Source organism: Ursus americanus, chromosome 9 (genome assembly GCF_024610735.1).
Source record: "Ursus americanus isolate L20-20 chromosome 9, mUrsAme1.1.p, whole genome shotgun sequence".
Classification (NCBI taxonomy): domain Eukaryota; kingdom Metazoa; phylum Chordata; class Mammalia; order Carnivora; family Ursidae; genus Ursus; species Ursus americanus.
The window spans coordinates 74856955-74877854 of NC_142135.1; the positions used below are offsets into that span (position 1 = coordinate 74856955).

General features: G+C 37.8%; 1 protein-coding gene across 1 annotated transcript in view; it reads left to right on the forward strand.

The window, feature by feature from the left end:
* The window catches only part of ALKAL1 (ALK and LTK ligand 1), a 28012-nt gene extending 10122 nt beyond the window's left edge, over positions 1-17890 (forward strand). The window contains exons 2-5 of the mRNA XM_045789162.2: positions 12687-12740; positions 14523-14603; positions 15688-15768; positions 17776-17890. Coding sequence (XP_045645118.1) covers positions 12687-12740; positions 14523-14603; positions 15688-15752 — 200 coding nt within the window. The 3' untranslated portion in view covers positions 15753-15768; positions 17776-17890. The remainder of the gene's footprint in view (positions 1-12686; positions 12741-14522; positions 14604-15687; positions 15769-17775) is intronic.
* Positions 17891-20900: the final 3010 nt, after the last annotated feature.

Below are 20900 nucleotides of genomic sequence, written 5' to 3' on the forward strand. Positions count from 1 at the left end.
AGGCAGACGCTTAACGACCTGGGCCACCCAGGTGCCCCAGATTTTGGTTTCTAATACTATTCTTTAGTAAAGGAAATGGGGTCTGTGGAGAAATGGCCAAGACTAAGATTGGGACAGGGAATGATTCAAGATGAGCCTGCAACATTTGGTAGTGCTAGAAAGTAAAGAAGTGATAAAAATACAAAGCAACACCACCACCACCACCACCAACCCCCACGATGACATTTTTTTACTGGAAAGAATTCTGTGTCTGGTCTTCTAATCACAAACTACAAATTGACTAGTTAGTAATAATGTTATAGCTTATTGATTATGAAATACTTCAGTACAGAGTATGCAGAAGTTCTGTATCTTGCTTGGAAGATTAAGATGACTGCTTTCAAACTTGAACTCCTGTGAGTTCTTGTTAAAGTGATTTTATAGCTCTGGGCCTGAAATTCTGTATTCCTTATACGCTTCCCAAGATCCACAGAACTGAGTTATTCAGTCAGTAGCCACTAGGAACTGTAAGGGTGCCTTCTTGGGAGCTGATGCTGCTCTTCTAGGGAACATACTTTGAATACCAAAAATTTGAAAAAAAAAAAAAAAGCAACTAGTTTGAGTTTACTTCATTTTTCTTTTTAAAAAATTTTTAAAAAAGATTTTATTTATTTATTTGGCAGAGATAGAGAGAGAGAGGGAGTGAGAGTGTGTGTGTGCACAAGCAGGGGGAGCAACAGAGGGAGAGAGAGAGAGAAACAGGCTCTCTGCTGAGCAGGGAGCCTGCTGTGGGGCTTGAACCTAGGACCCTGGGATCATGATCCGAGCCGAAGGCAGATGTTTAACCAACTGAGCCACCCAGGTGCCCCTTACTTCATTATCCTGAGTATAATTTGCAGCTGAAATAGCATTAGGCCCCCAAAGGTTACATACAAAGAGAGTTAATCTCTTTATTTAAAAATCTTTAATAAAAGAGGCATGATGTAAAAATGTATATTTACACATTTACAAATATATACTAGTACAGATACCATGTAATTATACAAGGACAGAAGAAAGTACATACTTTATGACAGGATATATTTTTTAAGATTTTATTTATTTATTTGAGAGAGAGCAAATGAGAGAGAGAGCTGAGCAGGGAGCCTGATGCTGGGCTCAACCCCAGGATCCTGAGGTCATGACCTGAGCCGAAGGCAGACACTTAACCGACTGAGTCACCCAGGCGCCCCATGATAGTGTATTTAAAAATCCTAAAAGTAAAAAAAAAAAAAAAAAAAAAAAAAAAATCCTAAAGGTATTTTTTTAAAGATATTGCTTGCTTGAATATGTTTGTCATCAGCTTTTTCCTCAAATATTTACTGAATTTCATTTTTCAAATACTGTTATTTCCTACTAGCAATTTTCTCAATGCTGATGTAATAAGGGTAGTTTTTGTTTTTAAAATGGAACTGTTTTTATATATTGAGAAAGAGAATAATTGTGTCATCTCTAACTAAAGGAAGTGATAACTCAAGGAACTATACAGCAAACATTTCAATTTAGGTACCTGAAAAATGCTAGCTTAAAACACAAGATGAAGGAATGCCCCCTCAGTACCTAATAAGGTGCAAAGGATCAATTAACATGGCTTTGTAAAGAATCAATCAAGTCAGAGCAAATATCTTTATAGTAAGATATTAAGTTATATGCAGGTAGAAGTGAACACTAAACCTTTTCTATTATTTTGTTTTCCAGTTGTTCTGTCTTATGACTTGATCTCTGCTCATTTAAAAAATTTACTTAAATTCCAGTTATTTTGTAGAGTAGCTCTATTTTTGACTTTGTGAGGAACCTCCATACTGTTTTCTAACGTGGCTGCACCAGCTTGCATTCCCACAAACAGCGTAGGAGGGTTCCCCTTTCTCCGCTTCCTAACCAACATCTGTGGTTTTCTGACTTGTTAATTTTAGCCATTCTGACCTGTGTGAGGTGATATCTCATTGTGGGACTAGAGGGTATTATGCTAAGTGAAATAAGTCAATCAGAGAAAGACAATTATTATATGATTTCACTGATATGTGGAATTTAAGAAACAAAACAGAGGATCATAGGAGAAGGGAGGGAAAAATAAAACAAGACAAAATCAGAGAGGGAGACAGAGGTGAGCACAATCTCTGCTCATTTCGAACAAGAGAATTAGGAACGAGAGATAAGCCTGTCAGCATTTCATACATGTATACGCAAATCTATTTCTTCATAAAAATATTAGGTAAACTTAAAATTGATGATGGTGGCAGTTGGCAACTTTTTTGGTTAAATAAAAACTAGAAATTTTCACAAATTAGATGAATGAGATAGTAGTTTTGGGGATACCTGTCACGCATTATGGGGAGATCCTTTTGTTTTTAATCCATCTGTTTATGTAATCTTTTATACCTTATAGTTAGATACCAGAAGAATGAAATATGCATTGGAGGCTTGTGCTATCCAGCATGGTAGCGACTCAATGCATGTGGCTACTGAGCACCTGCAATGTGGCTAGTCCAAACTGAGATGTGCTGTAATTGTTAAATACACTTCAGATTTTGAAAACTTAGTATAAAAGATGTAAAATGTCTTAATAATTTTAAAGTATGGAATATGTGTTGAAATAATATTTAGAATATATTGGTTTAAGGGAAATAAATTATTAAATACATATTACCTATTCCTTTTACTTTTTAAAATGTAGCTACTAAAAATTTTGAAATTACATATGTGACTTACATTTCAATAATGGAGATTGCTTTTTTAGGACCATTTCCCATCAGAGATCAATCAGCTAATCTTGTGTGGGGGTAATTCTCTCATATTTGATTTCTCAATTAATATTTTGTTGATCAAAAACTATCACAGATGCATCTAACACTGAATACAAATTCAGTTTCAATCAACTAGTTTTTTATTGAAAAATTAATACAGATTTATGTTCAAAATTAAAATTAATAATGAGTGTGCATTGAAAAGTACCTCTTCTCTCCCACCCCCAGAATCCTGCTTCTTGATGCCTTTCTGCAATCACCATTACAATTTTACTACAAATAGAAACGTGCTACTGAGCAGGCATTGGCAGACTTTTTCTAGGAAAGGCCAGATAGTAAATATTTTGGCTTTTGTGGGCTCTCTCATCCCTGCAGCAACCACTCAACTTTGCATTATAGCATGAAAGCAGGCACAGACCACATGTGAACAATGAGCATGGCTGTGTTCCATGTAAAACTGTTTTTGCAAAAACAGGCATAGGGCAGAATTTGACTCCTGAGACTAATGCTATTCATTGGAAATACAATAACCTATCTTTAAAACTTTTGACTTATCTCTCTGCATCTATTCTTGTTTCTCTGCACTGGGCATTATGATCTTTTAAAAGTGAATCTTGATTGTGTCATCCCCTTGCCTAATTTTTTGACTTCTCATCACTCATAGAATTAAGGACAAAGTTTATAAAGGACTATAAGGTCATCTATGTCTGCTGCTTATTTATTTATTTATTTATTTATTTATTTATTTATTTATTTATTATTTATTTATTTATTTATTTATTTATTTATTGGAGAGAGAGAGAGAGCGTGCACATGTATGAGCAGGGGGGTGGGGTAGAAGGAGAGAGAGAAGCAGACTCCCTGCTGAGCAGGGAGCTGGTTGCAGGACTCAATCCCAAGACCTCGGGGTCATGACCTGAGGCCAAGGCAGATGCTTAACCAACTGAGCCATGCAGGTGCCTTTGTCTGCTGCTTTAGCTGACTTTTCTCTCCCTTACCTTCTTTCTCTTTTAGCCATCCCAGACAGTTCTCATATACTTGAACACAGTGTGATCTTTCCCTCTTCAGAGATTTTTGTTTTCTTTTCTCTTCCTTCCTTCCTTCCTTCCTTCCTTCCTTCCTTCCTTCCTTCCTTCCTTCCTTCCCTCCCTCCTCTTTTTTTGATCTAGGGTGCTGTTCCCATCTCTTCTTACCTAGATATCTCTTGCTTATCACTTTAGGTGTCAACTTAAACATCGCTTTTCTGTCTTGTTTAAGTCAATCTGCTTTATGTTCCTATATTGTGTTTGTACTTTGAAATGAAAATTCAAGTGCATTTAAAGTATGGTTTTCTGGGTGGCCTATGCTGAACTCAAGTGAGGCATTGATTGTTTTCATTCAAAAGGTAACAGCCTACTTGAAGGATCATCCTCTCAGCTTTTTATTCCTTAAACATTTGCCAGATGCCCTATCCACAAAACACTGTTGTACCACTTGCAGGTGATAACAGATGAATAAGACATTGTCCCTTTCCTCAAGAGGCTACAGTATTGCAGTGGAGACAGACATGTGCACAGTTCACTATCATGCTAATCAGAATGTGACAATTGCCTTTATAGAAGTTAGAAAATGTGCTATGGGAGTGTAGAAGAGGGGTATCATCCTGAGTGTCATCATTGTGCCAGGTCTACAGGTTAAAATCATCAGAAAAAGATAACTATATGATCTCACTGATATGTGGAATTTAAGAAACAAAACAGAGGATCATAGGGGAAGAGAGAAAAAATAAAACAAGATGAAACCAGAGAGGGAGACAACCCATAAGAGACTCTTGATCATAGGAAACAAAGTGAGGGTTGCTGGAGGGGATCGTGGTGGAAGGATGGGGTAAATGGGTGATGGACATTAAGGAAGGCATGTGATGTAATGAGCACTGGGCATTATATAAGACTGATGAATCACTGATCTCTACCTGTGAAACCAATAATACATTATATGTTAATTAATTGAATTTAAATTAAAAAATGTTAAAAAATCATAGTTGAAAATGCTTTTGGAACTAGAATTATTTATAGACTTTGAATATGCTTTAGTCATAGAACTCCAACTGCACTCAAATGATTCAGGTTTCAGAAAGGTCCAGAGGAGTTACCTTGCCAGATAAACTGTGGAGTATTGACATTCCAGGAGCCAATTTGGATGCTTGGTTTCAGGGAGGTATGGGGGAAAGACCCATGTTCAGGCTGGAATATAATAATGAGAACACCAAAATATTTATATAAAGAAATACTTATATCTTCACTGTTGCTTTGTTTTTCTGGATTAGTTTGGATGGTTTGTAAGTGCAGATGTTTATTGTCAGTGGGAAGGGAGCTCAGCTGTAGCTGCACTCCTACCGCCCTGATGGTGCTGCTCTGGACTCACAACTGGGCTGCTAGGAGCAGGGAGCTCCTTCTGCAAGGAAGTGCTTTTATACCCCTCATTAACTCTAGGATGTAAAGGGCTATTAGAATTTCTATGTCTTCATTTTACACTGCCTGTCTCAACGAGGTCACACAAATCAGTGCGGTCATTCAGACTCACTTATAGGGAGGTGACAAACATTCATGCCCCCATCATGAACTCATATGATGTTTGACACGCACAGGAGTCAATCTATAATAAGGATATTGCGAGTTTAAATCTGTAACTTCCAATGAACACTAGGTTCAAAATTTTAAGTTTCAGTTTTCTTTTCTTCTAAAAGAGTTGCATATACTCCCAAATTATTCTTATAAATTGTGTTTTCTGGATGGTGTACTTATAGTGAGTACAAAGTGAAGTGTGGGATATAGTTCGATTTTTTATTTTCTCTTATTTGAAATGCAAAACCTCAGGCGCCTGGGTGGCTCAGTCACTTAAGTGTCTGCCTTTGGCTCAGGTCATGATCCCAGGGTCCTGGGATAGCACCCCAAATCAGGTTCCCTGCTCAGTAGGGAGTCTGCTCCCTCTGCCCCTCCCTGCCCTTCTTCCTCATGCTCACACTCTCTCTGTCTCTTGCAAAAATAAGTAAATAAAATATTAAAAAAAATGCAAAGCCCCTTTAAGTGGGAGTGTGTCATGATGTGGAGAACATTTCACTTCATTTGTTCTGGCTGCTATGGGGATAGTGGGTTAGAGGAAGAAGACCTGTCAGGAAGCTGCTGCCCAGGCAATCACAGAAGTATGATGGTTTGGGACCAGTCTTATGTTAATGAGAGGAAACAGAAGTGTATGGGTCTCGGGTAATTTCTGGAGGTGGAATATAAAAAATTAAGTAATGGAGTGTGTTTAGTAGAGAGGGAAAGAGGAAAGTCAAGCATACATTCTTGATATCTGGCTTGAGCAAAGGGTAAAGAGTGATGTCCGTGTACAAGACCAGGGAACATGGCGGACAAACATTGGGGAAATCAGATGTTTGGTTCTGGCTGTGCACTTTTGAGAGGTCTGTAAGTTTCCCGAATAGAGTGGTAAAGCAAGCAGGTAGCTCTGGGGGAGGTCTGGAGACCCAGAGAATGGTCAGGACTAGAGATACAGATTTGGAATCAGCTGCATGAACTGCCATGAGTTGATGTATTAGGTGGTTGTCATTATAGACTATTTATAAGAATATTATTTATTTATTTATTTATTTATTTAATTTTTTAATGATTTTTTATTATATTATGTTAGTCACCATACAGTACATCCCCGGTTTTCGATGTAAGGCTCGATGATTCATTAGTTGTGTATAACACCCAGTGCACCATGCAATACGTGCCCTCCTTACTACCCATCACCAGCCTATCCCATTCCCCCACCCCCCTCCCCTCTGAGGCCCGCAGTTTGTTTCTCATAGTCCATAGTCTCTCATGTTTCATTCCCCCTTCTGATTACCCCCCCTTTCTTTATCCCTTTCTTCCCCTACCGATCATCCTAGTTCTTATGTTCCATAGATGAGAGAAATCATATGATAGTTGTCTTTCTCTGCTTGACTTATTTCACTTAGCATTATCTCCTCCAATGCCGTCCATGTTGTAGCAAATGTTGAGAACTCGTTCTTTCTGATAGCTGAGTAATATTCCATTGTATATATGGACCACAACTTCTTAATCCAGTCATCTGTTGCAGGGCATCTCGGCTCCTTCCACGATTTAGCTATTGTGGACATTGCTGCTATGAACATTGGGGTGCATATGGCCCTTTTCTTCACTACGTCTGTATCTTTGGGGTAAACACCCAGTAGTGCAATGGATGGATCATAGGGTAGCTCAATTTTTAACTTTTTAAGGGACCTCCACACTGTTTTCCAGAGTGGCTGTACCAACTTGCATTCCCACCAACAATGTAGGAGGGATCCCCTTTCTCCACATCCTCTCCAACAATTGTTGTCTCTTGCCTTGTCTATTTTTGCCATTCTAACTGGCGTAAGGTGGTATCTCAGTGTGGTTTTGATTTGAATTTCCCTGATGGCTAATGATTTTGAACACTTTTTCATGTGTCTGTTAGCCATTTGTATGTCTTCATTGGAAAAGTGTCTGTTCATATCTTCTGCCCATTTTTTGATTTGTTTATTTGTTTCTCGTGTATTGAGTTTGAGAAGTTCTTTGTAGATCTTGGATACCAGTTCTTTATCTGTAGTGTCATTTGCAAATATATTCTCCCATTCCGTGGGCTGCCTCTTAGTTTTTTTGACTGTTTCCTTGGCTGTGCAGAAACTTTTAATCTTGATGAAGTCCCATAAATTCATTTTATCTTTTGTTTCTCTTGCCTTTGGGGATGTGTCATGAAAAAGGTTGCTCTGGCCAATGTCGTAGAGGTTGCTGCCTATGTTCTCCTCTAGAATTTTGATGGATTCCTGTCTCACATAGAGGTCTTTCATCCATTTGGAGTTTATTTTTGTGTATGGTGTGAGATAGTGGTCAAGTTTCATTCTTTTGCATGTAGCTGTCCAATTTTCCCAGCACCATTTATTGAAGAGACTGTCTTTTTCCCACCGGATGTTTTTTCCTGCTTTATCAAATATTAGTTGCCCAAAGAGCTGAGGGTCCATTTCTGGGCTCTCTATTCTGTTCCATTGGTCTATGTGTCTGTTTTTGTGCCAGTACCATGCTGTCTTTGTGATCACAGCTTTGTAGTACAGCTCGAAATCTGGCATTGTGATGCCCCCAGCTTTGTTTTTCCTTTTCAACAGTTCTTTGGAGATTCGGGGCCTTTTCTGTTTCCATACAAATTTAAGGACTATTTGTTCCAGTTCTTTGAAAAATGTCCTCGGTATTTTGATCGGGATAGCATTGAAAGTGTAGATTGCTCTGGGTAGCATGGACATTTTAACTATGTTAATTCTTCCGATCCATGAGCATGGAATATCTTTCTATCTTTTTATGTCTTCCTCAATGTCTTTCAAGAGTGATTTATAGTTTCTAGAATATAGGTCCTTTACGTCTCTGGTTAAGTTAATTCCAAGGTAACGTATGGTTTCTGCTGCTATTGTAAATGGGATGGATTCCCTAATTTCTCTTTCTTCAGTCTCGTTGTTTGTGTATAGAAATGCAACTGATTTCTGAGCATTGATTTTGTATCCCGCCACGTTACTGAATTGCTCTATAACTTCTAATAGTTTGGGAGTGGCTTCTCTTGGGTTTTCCATATAGAGTATCATGTCATCTGCAAAGAGAGACATTTTGACTTCTTCTTTGCTGATTTGAATACCTTTGATCCCTTTTTGTCGTCTGATTGCTGTTGCAAGGACTTCTAATACTATGTTGAATAATAGTGGCGAGAGTGGGCATCCTTGTCATGTTCCTGATCTTAAGGGAAAGGCTTCCAGCTTTTCCCCATTGAGAATAATATTTGCAGTAGGCTTTTCATAGATGGCTTTTATGAGATTGAGAAATGTACCTTCTATTCCTACACTCTGAAGGGTTTTAATCAGGAAAGGATGCTGTATTTTGTCAAATGCTTTTTCGGCATCGATTGAGAGGATCATATGGTTCCTGAGTCTTTTCTTGTTGATATGATGTATCACGCTGATTGATTTGCGAATATTGAACCACGCTTGCATCCCAGGTATGAATCCCACTTGATCGTGATGGATAATCCTTTTAATGTACTGTTGGATTCTATTAGCAAGTATCTTGTTGAGGATTTTGGCGTCCATATTCATTAGGGAGATCGGTCTGTAATTCTCCTTTTTGAGGGGGTCTTTGCCTGGTTTGGGGATCAAGGTAATATTGGCCTCATAGAATGAGTTTGGTAGCTTTCCTTCTGTTTCTATTTTTTGAAATAGCTTTAGGAGAATAGGTATTATTTCTTCTTTGAATGTTTGGTAGAATTCCCCAGGAAAACAGTCCGGGCCTGGAGTTTTGTTATTTGGAAGGTTGTTTATCACTGACTCAATTTCTTCATAATTAATTGGCCTGTTTAAGAAATCAATTTCTTCCTGTTTCAATCTTGGTAGTTTATAGGTTTCCAGGAAGGATTCCATCTCTTCCAGATTGCTTAGTTTATTGGCATATAGCTGTTGATAAAAATTTCTAATAATCCTTCCAATTTCAATGGTGTTCGTCATGACCTCTCCTTTTTCATTCATAATTTTAATAATCTGGGTCCTTTCTCTTTTCTTTTGGATAAGTGTTGCCAGTGGTCTGTCAATTTTATTGATTCTCTCAAAGAACCAGCTTCTAGTCCTGTTGATCTGCTCTACTGTACTTCTGGTTTCTGCTTGATTGATTTCAGCTCTAATTTTGGTCAACTGCTTCCTCGTGCGTGGATTAGGCCTGTCCCTCTGTTGCTGTTCCAGCTTCTTGAGGTGAGAATATAAAAACTGCATTTTAGATTTTTGTATTCTTTTGAGTGAGGCTTGGATGGCTATGTATTTCCCCCTTAGGACTGCCTTTGCAGTATCCCATAGGTTTTGGACTGTTGTATTTTCATTCTCATTGGTCTCCATAAATTGTTTAATTTGATTTTTGATTTCCTGGTTTATCGAGTCATTCCTGAGCAGGATGGTTCTTAGTCTCCAAGTGTTTGAGTTTCTTCCAAATTTTTCCTTGTGGTTGAGTTCCAATTTCAGAGCGTTGTGGTCTGAGAATATGCAGGGGATAATTTCAATCTTTTGGTATCGGTTGAGATCTGTTTTGTGTCCCAGAACATGGTCTATTCTTGAGAATGTTCCATGGGCATTAGAATAGAATGAGTATTCTTTGGTTCTGGGGTGTAGTGTTCTATATATATCTATGAGGTCCAACTCGTTGAGTATGGCATTCAAAGCCTTCGATTCTTTGCTTAGTTTTTGCCATGGTGTTCTGTCTATTTCTGAGAGTGGAGTGTTGAGGTCCCCTACTATTAATGTATTTTTATTTATATGTCACTTTATTCTGGTTAAGAGTTGGCTTGTGTATCTTGCTGCTCTCCTGTTGGGGGCATATATATTTATAATTGTCATATCCACTTCTTGAATACTTCCTTTAAGAATAATATAGTGCCCTTCTGCATCTCTAACTATAGTCTGTAGTTTAAAATCCAATTTATCTGATATGAGAATTGCTACCCCAGCTGTCCTTTGAGGTCCATTTGCGTGAAAGATGGTACTCCATCCCCTTACTCTCAGTCTGAATGCATCTTTGGGTTCAAAATGAGTCTCTTGTAGACAGCAAATGGATGGGTCATTTCTTTTTATCCAGTCTGCAACCCTGTGGCGTTTATGGGAAGGTTCAAACCATTCACATTAAGACTGAGTACTGAGAGATATAATTTTAATGATGCCATGTTGCTAGTAAAGTCTTTGTTTGTATTGGCTGTGACTTTCTGTTCTGTATCACTCTTGGGGCCTTTTTACTTTTATAGATCCCCCCGTAATATCTCCTGTAGGGCTGGTTTCGTGGTTACAAAATTGGTTAGTGACTGGCGATTCTGAAATGTCTTTATTTCTCCATCAATTCTGAATGACACATTTGCTGGATAAAGGATCCTTGGCTGCCTGTTTTTCTCTGAAAGAGCTTTAAATATGCCCCCCCAACCCTTTCTCTCATTCCAGGTCTGTGTAGACAGGTCTGACGTAATTCTGATGCCTTTGCCTTGGTACGTGAGAAATTTCTTTGCCCTGGCCGCTTTCAATACTGTATCCTTGGATCTAATATTTGCGAAATGCACTATGACGTGACGTGGTTAGGTTTGTCGTGGTTGAGCTTGGGAGGGGTCCTCTCTGCCTCTTGGACATGAATGTTTGTTCCCCTCGCTAGATTAAGGAAGTTTTCAGCTACAATTTGTTCAAATATCTCTTCTAGACCTCTGTTTTTCTCCACCCCCCTGGGGATGCCGATGATTCTAACATTGGATTGTTTCATTGAGTCAGTAATCTCCCGTAACCTACATTCGTGGGCTTGGATTTTTTTAAGAGCAGCTTCTATTTTGTTTTTTTCCTCTATTAACCCATCCTCCAATTCACTAACCCGTTCCTCTGCTTCTGTGACCCTGGCCGTCAGAGCCTCTAGTTTTGCCTGCATTTGGCTCATAGAATTTTTAATTTCTGTCAGATTCGCTCTCATTTCTGTCCTTAGGGATTCTATATTCTCAGTAACCTTTTCGTTAATAGTTTTTTCAATTCTACTCATCATTTTGACCATCATTACTCTGAATTCCATTTCTGACACTTTGGTTACATCCATATCCATTATTTCTGTGGCAGAGGCCACAGACTCACTGTCTTTTCTTTGCTGGGGGGGGGGGGGCTTCTCCTTCTTGTCATTCTGATGAGGAGAGGTTGCGGGGTTGTCCAGAGCCCAAATTATTGACTGGGTCCCAGGCCGTGCCCCTTGTTTTATAGGGATCTTAGGGATGTGGGCTTCTTCTTTAAAGATTTTATTTATTTATTTATGTGGCAGCCAACCAGCGAGAGAGGGAACAGAAGCAGGGGAGTGGGAGAGGAAGAAGCAGGCTCCCAGGGAGGAGACCGATGAGGGACTCCTTTCCGGAATGCTGGGATCATGCCCTAAGCCGAAGACAGGTGCTCAATGACTGAGCCACCCAGGCGCCCGGGTTGTGGGCTTCTTGATTTTTCAGCCTGCCTTCTGGGGGAGGGGCTTGCCGCGCCGATACTCAGGCAACCCTGTTTGGGTAGATCTCCGAGTCCCCTGCGAGGGGGGATGGGGATGGGCACTCTCTGAGCTGCTATTTACAGGCTTTTGTTCTCTGGCGGCTTTCCCTGGCGGTTTGCTGTGCCTCTTCTGAGAGTCAGAGCAGCAGCGGCCGAATTTCAGCCTCTGTCACAGAACAGAGGGATTGCGGCCTTTTCTCTACTAATGTTCTGGCCACTTTAACTCTGTTTCTGTTGGTGCTGCTCAACCCTGCAGTGTCCCGGGATGTGCGCCCCACACCCGGTGTCCCAGCCCTCACTTCCAGGGCCGGCATGTCTCTGTCCTTTGTGTTTCTAACGCCGCCAGCCGCCAGCCGCACCGCGCGCTCCGGAAGCCCCCTGGTCTCAGTCTGGATCCAGTGAGCGCACCGGGATTCTTGTGTTCCACGAGATGCCTAGTGGTGCGCGCACCCGGCTCACGGTCTCAGTCTGCTGTTTTGCGGGTGCAGTCCGCGAGCCCCGCCCACTCTCCCGTGCAAGTGGCTACCGCTTCCTGGCGCCCGAATGCGGCGGCTCCCTCCCTCTTCCGTTTATCTTCCGATATCTGTGCACGGTTTCATGGCTCCCCGCTTCGTACCTCAATACTCAGCGCTGGAGATGTTCATTTGTAGAGATCCAGATGCATCTTCCTGCGTCTCAGGCTGGTTCCGTGGTTGTTTAGGCTGGTCTGGTACGTATCCAGCTCGACTCGGGGGACCGGCTGAGAAAGGTGTCTCCTACTCCTCTGCCATCTTAACTCCTCCTGGCCTATAAGAATATTTTTAATAGTGGAAATGCATCCAAGAAATTCTAAAGCTTTTTTTTCTTTTCAGAAATATTCCCAAGAGATTTGAATTTAAAAGACAAATTCATAAAGCATTTCACAGGTAAGCACAAAATTTATCAGTGATTCAATTAAATAAAAAGACTGTATGGAAATCACTGTGTAGGCATTAGGGATATGAAGATAAATGTCTGTAAGAAGCTCAACAGTCCAGTAAAGGAAGTGGACAAATGCCATTAATGTGTATTAACAGTAATATAACCCAGGTCTTGGTAAATAATAGAAGTGTAAATATAGTTTTAGGGATGCACAGAAAGTGAATAATTTCCCTCAAAACTACCAGGAAAGGCTTGTAGTGGATGTGATATTTCAGTTGGGCTCTAAGGGATGAATAGTATTTTCCTGGATGAGAGAAGCACTCTGGGCAGAAGGACTTCTTTCAGAACATGGTAGTTTGGGGGCAGGACAGGTAGATGGTGTGAATGCACTGTGGGGTAAGTTTAAGTAAGGGCGTGTGTGGCCCCTGGGCAAAAGTATGGCTGGAAAGGTAGGTTGGAGTCATAGTGTGAAGAATCCTAAACGGTATATATTCTAAGGAATTTAGGCCATGCTCCTCAGCCAATGGGGGCAAAAGAAGTTTTTTGAATCGGGGAAAGACAGACTTTCGTATGCCGTGTCTTTTTTTTTTTTTTTTTTTTAAGATTTGTTTACTTGAGAGAGAGAGAGTGAGAGAGAGAACAAGAGCACAAGGCCGGGGCAGGGTGCGGAGGGAGAGGGAGAGAAAGGTTTAAGCAGACTAGCAGACTTTGCATGGAGATCAGAGCCTGACAAGGGACTCTATCTCATGACCCTGAGATCTCTACCTGAGCTGAAACCAAGAGTCGGACACTTAACTGCACCACCCAGGCTCCCCCATGCGCCATATCTTAAGCACAGATGAAATACTCTCTCCAGACCCTGTTTTGTTCTTTATATCAGCTTTGTGAATCATTGGAAATCATCCTATGCCTCAAGTTCTAGCAATTCACTAAATAATTTAATTGTGAATCAAGCACCCCCACCTTCACCATTGCTGTAGCCTGGCTGTTCCCAATCATCCCAGCTCCCTTTCACTGTTTCGTATCTCAGGCCTATAAACTGGAAAAAATATGGTTTTCTCACTTAAAGCCAGTGGCCATATTTTTAATTAACTTTAGAATGATGGTTGTGAGCATCAAGCCAAGACCCATCTGAGCCCCAGCAGGTGTAAGGAATTTCCCAGTGTTGAGTGTTTCTAGTCACTCTGTTCACAGCACTGTGGGCCCTTCTACCACTTCCAAAACATCAGACTCTGGATGTAGGGATGAGTTTTGGTGGAGACTGTCTGGGATTTGTGGCAATAAATAAAGAAGTCTCTAAGCCCTGCTCACTTTACAACAGTCCTTGACACTAATAAAACACAAATTACTTTAATTAGAAAATGGATGTATATAAATGTCTCTGTATATAAACATTACTTCCTATTACATAAAAAACTGAAGAACAGAAAGTGGGAACCAAGGATATTTATTTTTTATTCTTCACATCTACTTGATTTGGTTTGTACAAATTTTTTTTTCTGTCTAGAGCTCTTCCTTCTTAATTATTCTAAAGAGTTCTTCAGAAACTGAAGTTTCCATTATGTGAAATGTTGAAAATTGGTAATGAATTCAGATGATTTTTCATAGATTACAACTTACTATCTCCCACAGAACTAGGGTAAGGAGAAGTGCTCTCAGACAAGTTCTTTTAAGGGCATGGAAGGATGTTAAGTTACAATTGTATTATTTCCATCCATAAAGTGCTAGCAAATTCGTTTGGAAAACACGCCAATGTTTATCATAAACATTCTTTTACTGTCTAATAGGACCAGTCACATTTTCAGCAGAATGTAGCAAACATTTCCATCGACTCTATCACAACACCAGGGATTGCTCAACACCAGCTTGTAAGTAGTTTGGATAATTGGGTTTTTTTTTTTTTTCATTAAAAAAAATCTATCCAACAATAAATGCATGTAATTTTAAACTTCAACTGTCTGCGGCTGGGAATAGACTAAACATCGTATGAGATGCTATTTATAACATTGACGGTACTTAAATGAAGGCTTGTGTGTGCTGTTGAGAGTACAAGGAATGGAGCTGCATTGTAATTGGGACTATATCCAAATCTGAAAATAGCCAGATTTCCTTAAGGACTGAAATGTTTGTCAGGATTTAAACTTTTTATCCTTTTTCAAATTCTTTGGCATAAAGTGCTCTGTCATATAAATGGAAAAAAAAAAAAGGATGACCATGAAGTGTAAGTCAAAATTTCCTCTTAAGTTATTTTAAAGTAAATAGTTTCATACCGTATCATTTATACAACGAGTGATCAATTGTTCTGAATAATGGTAGCATAGTGTTTTAAAGGTGGCTCTAATGAATTCTTTTGGACACTTAAGTTACCAAAGTTAAAAGTTTCAAATGTAATATTTAAATGCTATCATTGAAACTGCCCAGATCAGAATCATGTGTGGTAATTCAGTTGGTTGTTTTTAAATTCCTTTCTAAACCTAAACTTCCCTTTTAAGGTAAATGGATTTTAAGCATTTTGTTTCTTTTTAACTAGATTGGTCATCTTGAAGCATGTTTAATTTCACTCGGGATGTTGAATCAGAATTGTTATAATTTTTTCAAAACTGCTTGTGTTCAGTGACTGAGGAAAATTAATCACACTGGAATCAAAGCAAACTGACCAAGTGGTAGCACAGCATAGTGGAGAAAGCTTAGTCTTTGGACTCAGGCTACCACTGGTTATGAGATTCTTGACATTTGGATGCTGGTTTTTCATCTCTGTCTCCAAAGCAAGGGAACAGTACCATCTACCTGATTGTATTATGAGAGTTAATGAGAAAACCCAGGTTAAGTATTTGTTGTGTTGGTGGTTATTAAATTTTAGCTCTTATTATTTAATTAGTGACAATAATAATATGGTTTTCCCCACATTTGTAGTAACTATATACATAATTTTCCCCTAAATGTTTTTTCCAGATTACAAGAGATGTGCTAGATTGCTAACAAGATTAGCAGTGAGTCCCCTGTGCTCACAGACCTAGAAGACTTGCCCTATGAGTATGTATTTATTTATTTTTCTTATTCTGTTTAACTTTCTTAAGAAATTTTGAATAATTTAAAAAGCCAGGTAGCTGATTTTAGCAACACCTAATGAACTTAATCTGTGGATTTTTCACTTAGTGTTAAAGCTTTGTCTAAATGCATAGACTGCTTTATTGAATTAATTCAAAATGCCCTCAACAGTGATTAAATTAAGTAAAATAAACAGCTTTTTGATAGCCTTATTAGTCCCGAGTGATTTTTAAAAATATTTCAGTTTTTGGAGTTATATTATTATTGTGTGGAAACCTTATGCAGAGAGACATTAGATAAACAAAACTATCTTCTTTTAACTGGTTCAAAGATATTATAAAAGTAGCACTGGATTCTAAAATTTTGATTTATGCATGATACATAATGAAAAGAGAGAAAGTATTGGAAGAATAAGGGAAAAAGTAAGGGATCAAAAATATGATGAATCATCATCTTCTCTAGCATATACTTTGCCAGAGTGAAATGGTAAGTCAGAATTTTCATTCTGGCTAAATTACACTATAGCCCTAGGGCAATAAAGTATTTGGATAACCTAAACAAATTTAATGAAAATTATAACATTTATTTACAAAATTAGACTCTATACAAGAGGCTGAAAGATATTCTTTTTTTCCCCCAGAGATTTTTCTACTCGGTAGTTCTTTCCCAGGGCAGAACAAAGCCAACACATTTTTGGGTCAGTGTTTCAGCACCACGGACAAATCCTTTTAAAGAAACAGTTTTTCACAGCTTGTGAGAGTAGAGATGGATGTTATGGAATATGTTTAATATAGAAGTATCTATGAATATCTTGATTTGGCCTATGTAACTTAATCTACCCCAAGTAACTGCATGGGGATTTACTTAACTCATCTCACAAGTTCATTGTGCCAATTACTAAGACAATCCTGATTTCTTGTTGCTATTTTTATTCTTATTTAAAAAGCAATTATAATTAATAATAATAATTGGTACTCTTAATTCTCAAATTTACAGTTGCAAAATTTTAAAATCCTCTCTTTCTCTCATTGTTAAAAGATTCATTTATTTTAGAGAGAGAGAGAGTGCAGCAGGAAGGGGCAGAGAGAGAGGGTGAGAGAGTCTGAAACAGATTCTGCACTGAGCATGGAGCCCGATTTGGGGCTGGATCTCAGAACCCTTAGATCATGACCTGAGCCAAAACCAAGAGTTGGATGCTTAACCAACTGCACCACCCAGGCTCCCCCCAAATTCTCTCTCTCTCTCTTTTTTTTTTTTTTTTTTTGAATTAAGAGAAGGTCATTTTAATGTTCAGTGGCAAGATATTTGAATTAATAACTCTCAGTCTATCTCAAACATTTTGAATAATGTAAGACATGAATAAGTAAAGAAAATTTTTAGGCTATTGAAGTGATCTAAATCAAAACACATTTATTTTTCTTTGTTTTAATATATTTTATGTGAATGAGTAAATTTACATAAAGTCCAAAAAACCCCATAACAACTACAAAAGTTCTCAAAAAAGAAGTACTGTACTGTAATTCCAAATATTGCACGTAAAGTTACATTCTCCTGGGATTAGATTCATAGAAGATAGAGCTGATAAATATTCCCCTTAGAAATTGCAGAGTAAGAGATTTAGTGATTTTCTCTACAGGAGTATCTGTTTCTAATTATTTATTTAACAAGGTATTAGAAACACAGTATTACAGATTAATAAATTTTAGAAATATTTATAAATTACTTAGGTGATGCCAAGTTCATTATTTGGTTTATTTAGATATCATAAAACTTTAAAGGGGAAGTCATAATTTAAGGTATCTAAAAGTACTCATCGACTCTTCTACCGCTCCACACACCCATTAGCTTATATTCTCAGGATTAGATTAAAAATTGAGCCCACAGATTCTTTCAGCAAAATAAAATAAAATATAACTATATTAAAACTATGCATGTTTTTAAGTACATTAAAAAACAGAATATAAATGACATTTTTCTTCTTCCCCCTGACAGGCATTTAAGAATGTAAATCTGATTTGAAGAAAAAAGTGCCTGGAATAATATTAACTGTACAAAGTGATGAAGCATCTAATTTTATGGTGTATTAAGATGATTAAAATAAGAGACTTCTCAGAAATAACTGATTATTTGTGTCCTTTCATATAGTGCCGTCTTTCTTGGTTTATCTTTGTCTATAGAGTAATTTGAAATTTTTAAAAAACAAGGTTTAAATCAAACAATATATATAGAATATTAAAAAGTATGTTATTCTTTTATTTTTGCTAGGTATATATTATTTTCTTACATGGTTAATATTCCATATAGGTATGGATTAAATATTTAATTAAATATTTAATTATGTAAATTATGTCTGAGAGTGCTGGTGAGAAATGATTTTTGGTATATGATTTAAGTAATATGTTGAATAATCATGTATGAAGTCCACTTTTGTAACTCTTTTTAATAATATTTAAATACATTTATTCAGAATTTGTCTTTAATTGCACTAATTTAAAATATGAATTTTATTAAAAGTGAAATATAAAAATCTGTGTTGTTTTTCTTTGAATTGACAATATTTGTAGCAAAGGTTATACTATTGAGATATGGTTACTACGTATGTATATATGTATAAATATGTATTTTCTAGACAGCTAACTAATCTCCTGAGAAAATTCCTATCATTTTGAAGTTTGAGCATATGGTAGTGCTGTCTTAAATAAAAAGAGAAGAGAAATGGGTCATGGAGTTAGGAGAATACAGGGGTTGCCTAGATGCTCTGTTTGGAATTTTTTTTTTAAGTAATCTCTACACCCAGTGTAGGGCTCAAACTCATGACCCTGCAATCAAGAGTCTCATGCTCTACCGACTAAGCCAGCCAGGTGCTCTGTGTTTAGAATTTAACAACATATTCTGATACATGAAAATAGTTTCATGTAAAAACAACAATGAAAAAATGAGAGACCTACAATAAAATGATAGAAAACCCCCACCCTTTTATTTTTTATTATTTTTTAAAATTTTATTTATTTGAGAGAGAGAGCACTTGAGTGGGGGTGATGGGAAGGGGCGAAGGGAGAGGGAGAGGGACAAGCAGACCCCTTGCTGAGTGTAGAGCCCTAAGTGGGGCTCGATCCCAGGACCCAGAGATCATGACCTGAGCCGAGGTCAGCCACTTAACTGACTGAGCCACCTAGGCACTGCCCCCCTCATCTTTTTAAAGTAGACAAAGCAAGACATAGTCAGGACAGCCATTGACTTCGCTCTACTCGTTCCCACTGTTTGTGTTGGCATCAGAGATGCAAGTATGTCTGCACTAGCCAGTGCTTTTATTTTGCAGCAACTTTGGTCTCTCCTATAATTGTGTGTATCTTGTTTATGTACATAAACATACATACTCCTTTATCCATCAGAAAAACAAGCTCAAAAATACCCTTTGGCTTCAGGAATATTGTGAAACTAGATTTTCAATTTTTAGTTTTATTTTGCCTATGGGCAGACAAATAATTATGTTTAAAAAAACATGGGAGGGGGCAGAATGGAATTTTGCAATAATGCTATGTAGTAAAGAATGAGAAGAATGCCACATTTTTAGTTCATTGCACTTAACATAGTAATTATAATCTTTACAACATTTTGAAAAATGAAGTAGTTTTTGGTCATAATCATCTAAGAGCTGGAGTGCTATTTTTATAAAAGTGAAGAGGCTATTGAATAATGACAAATAAGAACTTAATGGTGAGACATATGTAGCTGAAATAAAGAAAATAGCCTAAAGGGGCTTCATGATTAGTATGGTTTCAATAAGATAAATTATTTCAGATGGAGTTCTATGAAATTAGATTTTAAACATTTCCACAGATGACTGCTGTGCTCAGGAATATATATATATATATATATATATATATATATATATATATATATAAAGCCTACAGGGATTGATTAAAAATATCTCCAGTTAAAAAGATGTTTATTTTATTGATTGATACTCATTTTCTCATTATATTCGACTCAACAGGGAGAGCTTGAGAGAGTAATGAATAAAGAGACCCTTAATTTGTCTCTATAGAGAAAATTTTCTCACATGGGGAAATAGGTGATTGAAAGATGAATAAGGTAGAATACTCATGGTTACTTAGTAACAAAGTAACATCCACACATCACAGAAATAATCTCATTGTCTAAGTAACAAGGCAGGAGGTTAACAATGTTCACTCCAGAATACTGAGAGCTAGATCAATTAAGTTGGCTGCTCTCAACTAGTCACCTAAGGGTTTCAGCAGACAGCCCAATGAATCTCTGAACTGTCTGCATAATTACTTGAACCTCCACTTCTCTTTCTATTGTACACCCTTTGCTTTGTTTTTTTTATTTTTTGAGAGAGTGTGAGAGAGAGACAGTGAACCAGGGCTGGGTGGAGGGGAGAGAGAGATGGAGAGAGAGAATCTTAAACAGGCTCCATGCTCCATCTCATGACCCATGAGATCATGACCTGAGCCAAACTTACAAGTCAGACACTTAATTGACTGAGCCACTCAGGTTCCCCAGTACAACCTTTGCTTTAAAGGCAAGATGCAGTTACTAAAACTAGCCCTTGGGAGCTTCTAGAAGACAGGAAGCATGTGTGATTTTTGGGGGAGTGGGTCGGGTGGGTGTATGTGTCTTATCACTCTTCTGTATGTTAAAAAAATAGTTAATTGATTAGAAAATCTAGCCCTGTCTGAAGCAGCTCTTCGCCATATTACCTTCTTGGTTTGTTTCACATCATTTATCACTCTGTGTAATAATGATATTTGTTTGTTTCTTATCTATGTCTCTACAATAAATTGGTTCTAAAAGAGGAGCACCTATCTTCTGAAGTATTTCTAGATTCTAGAAGAGTGATTGGCTCATAGTAGGTACTTTATGTAATAAAGAATAAACAATTATCTCATAAACCAATGAATGAGATTAAAGAGCATATATTGATTTATAATAAAAATCAAACAACGATTTATGAAACACTATTGAGAGGTTGTCTAGTTATGCAGTAAACTCTTGTTTTGTGTTTTGTGGAAAGACACTGAGGCGAAACCCACAGGACAGATTATTCTCCTCATTTCCCCTTTGTAACTGCTTCAGTTTATCCAACGCAGAGG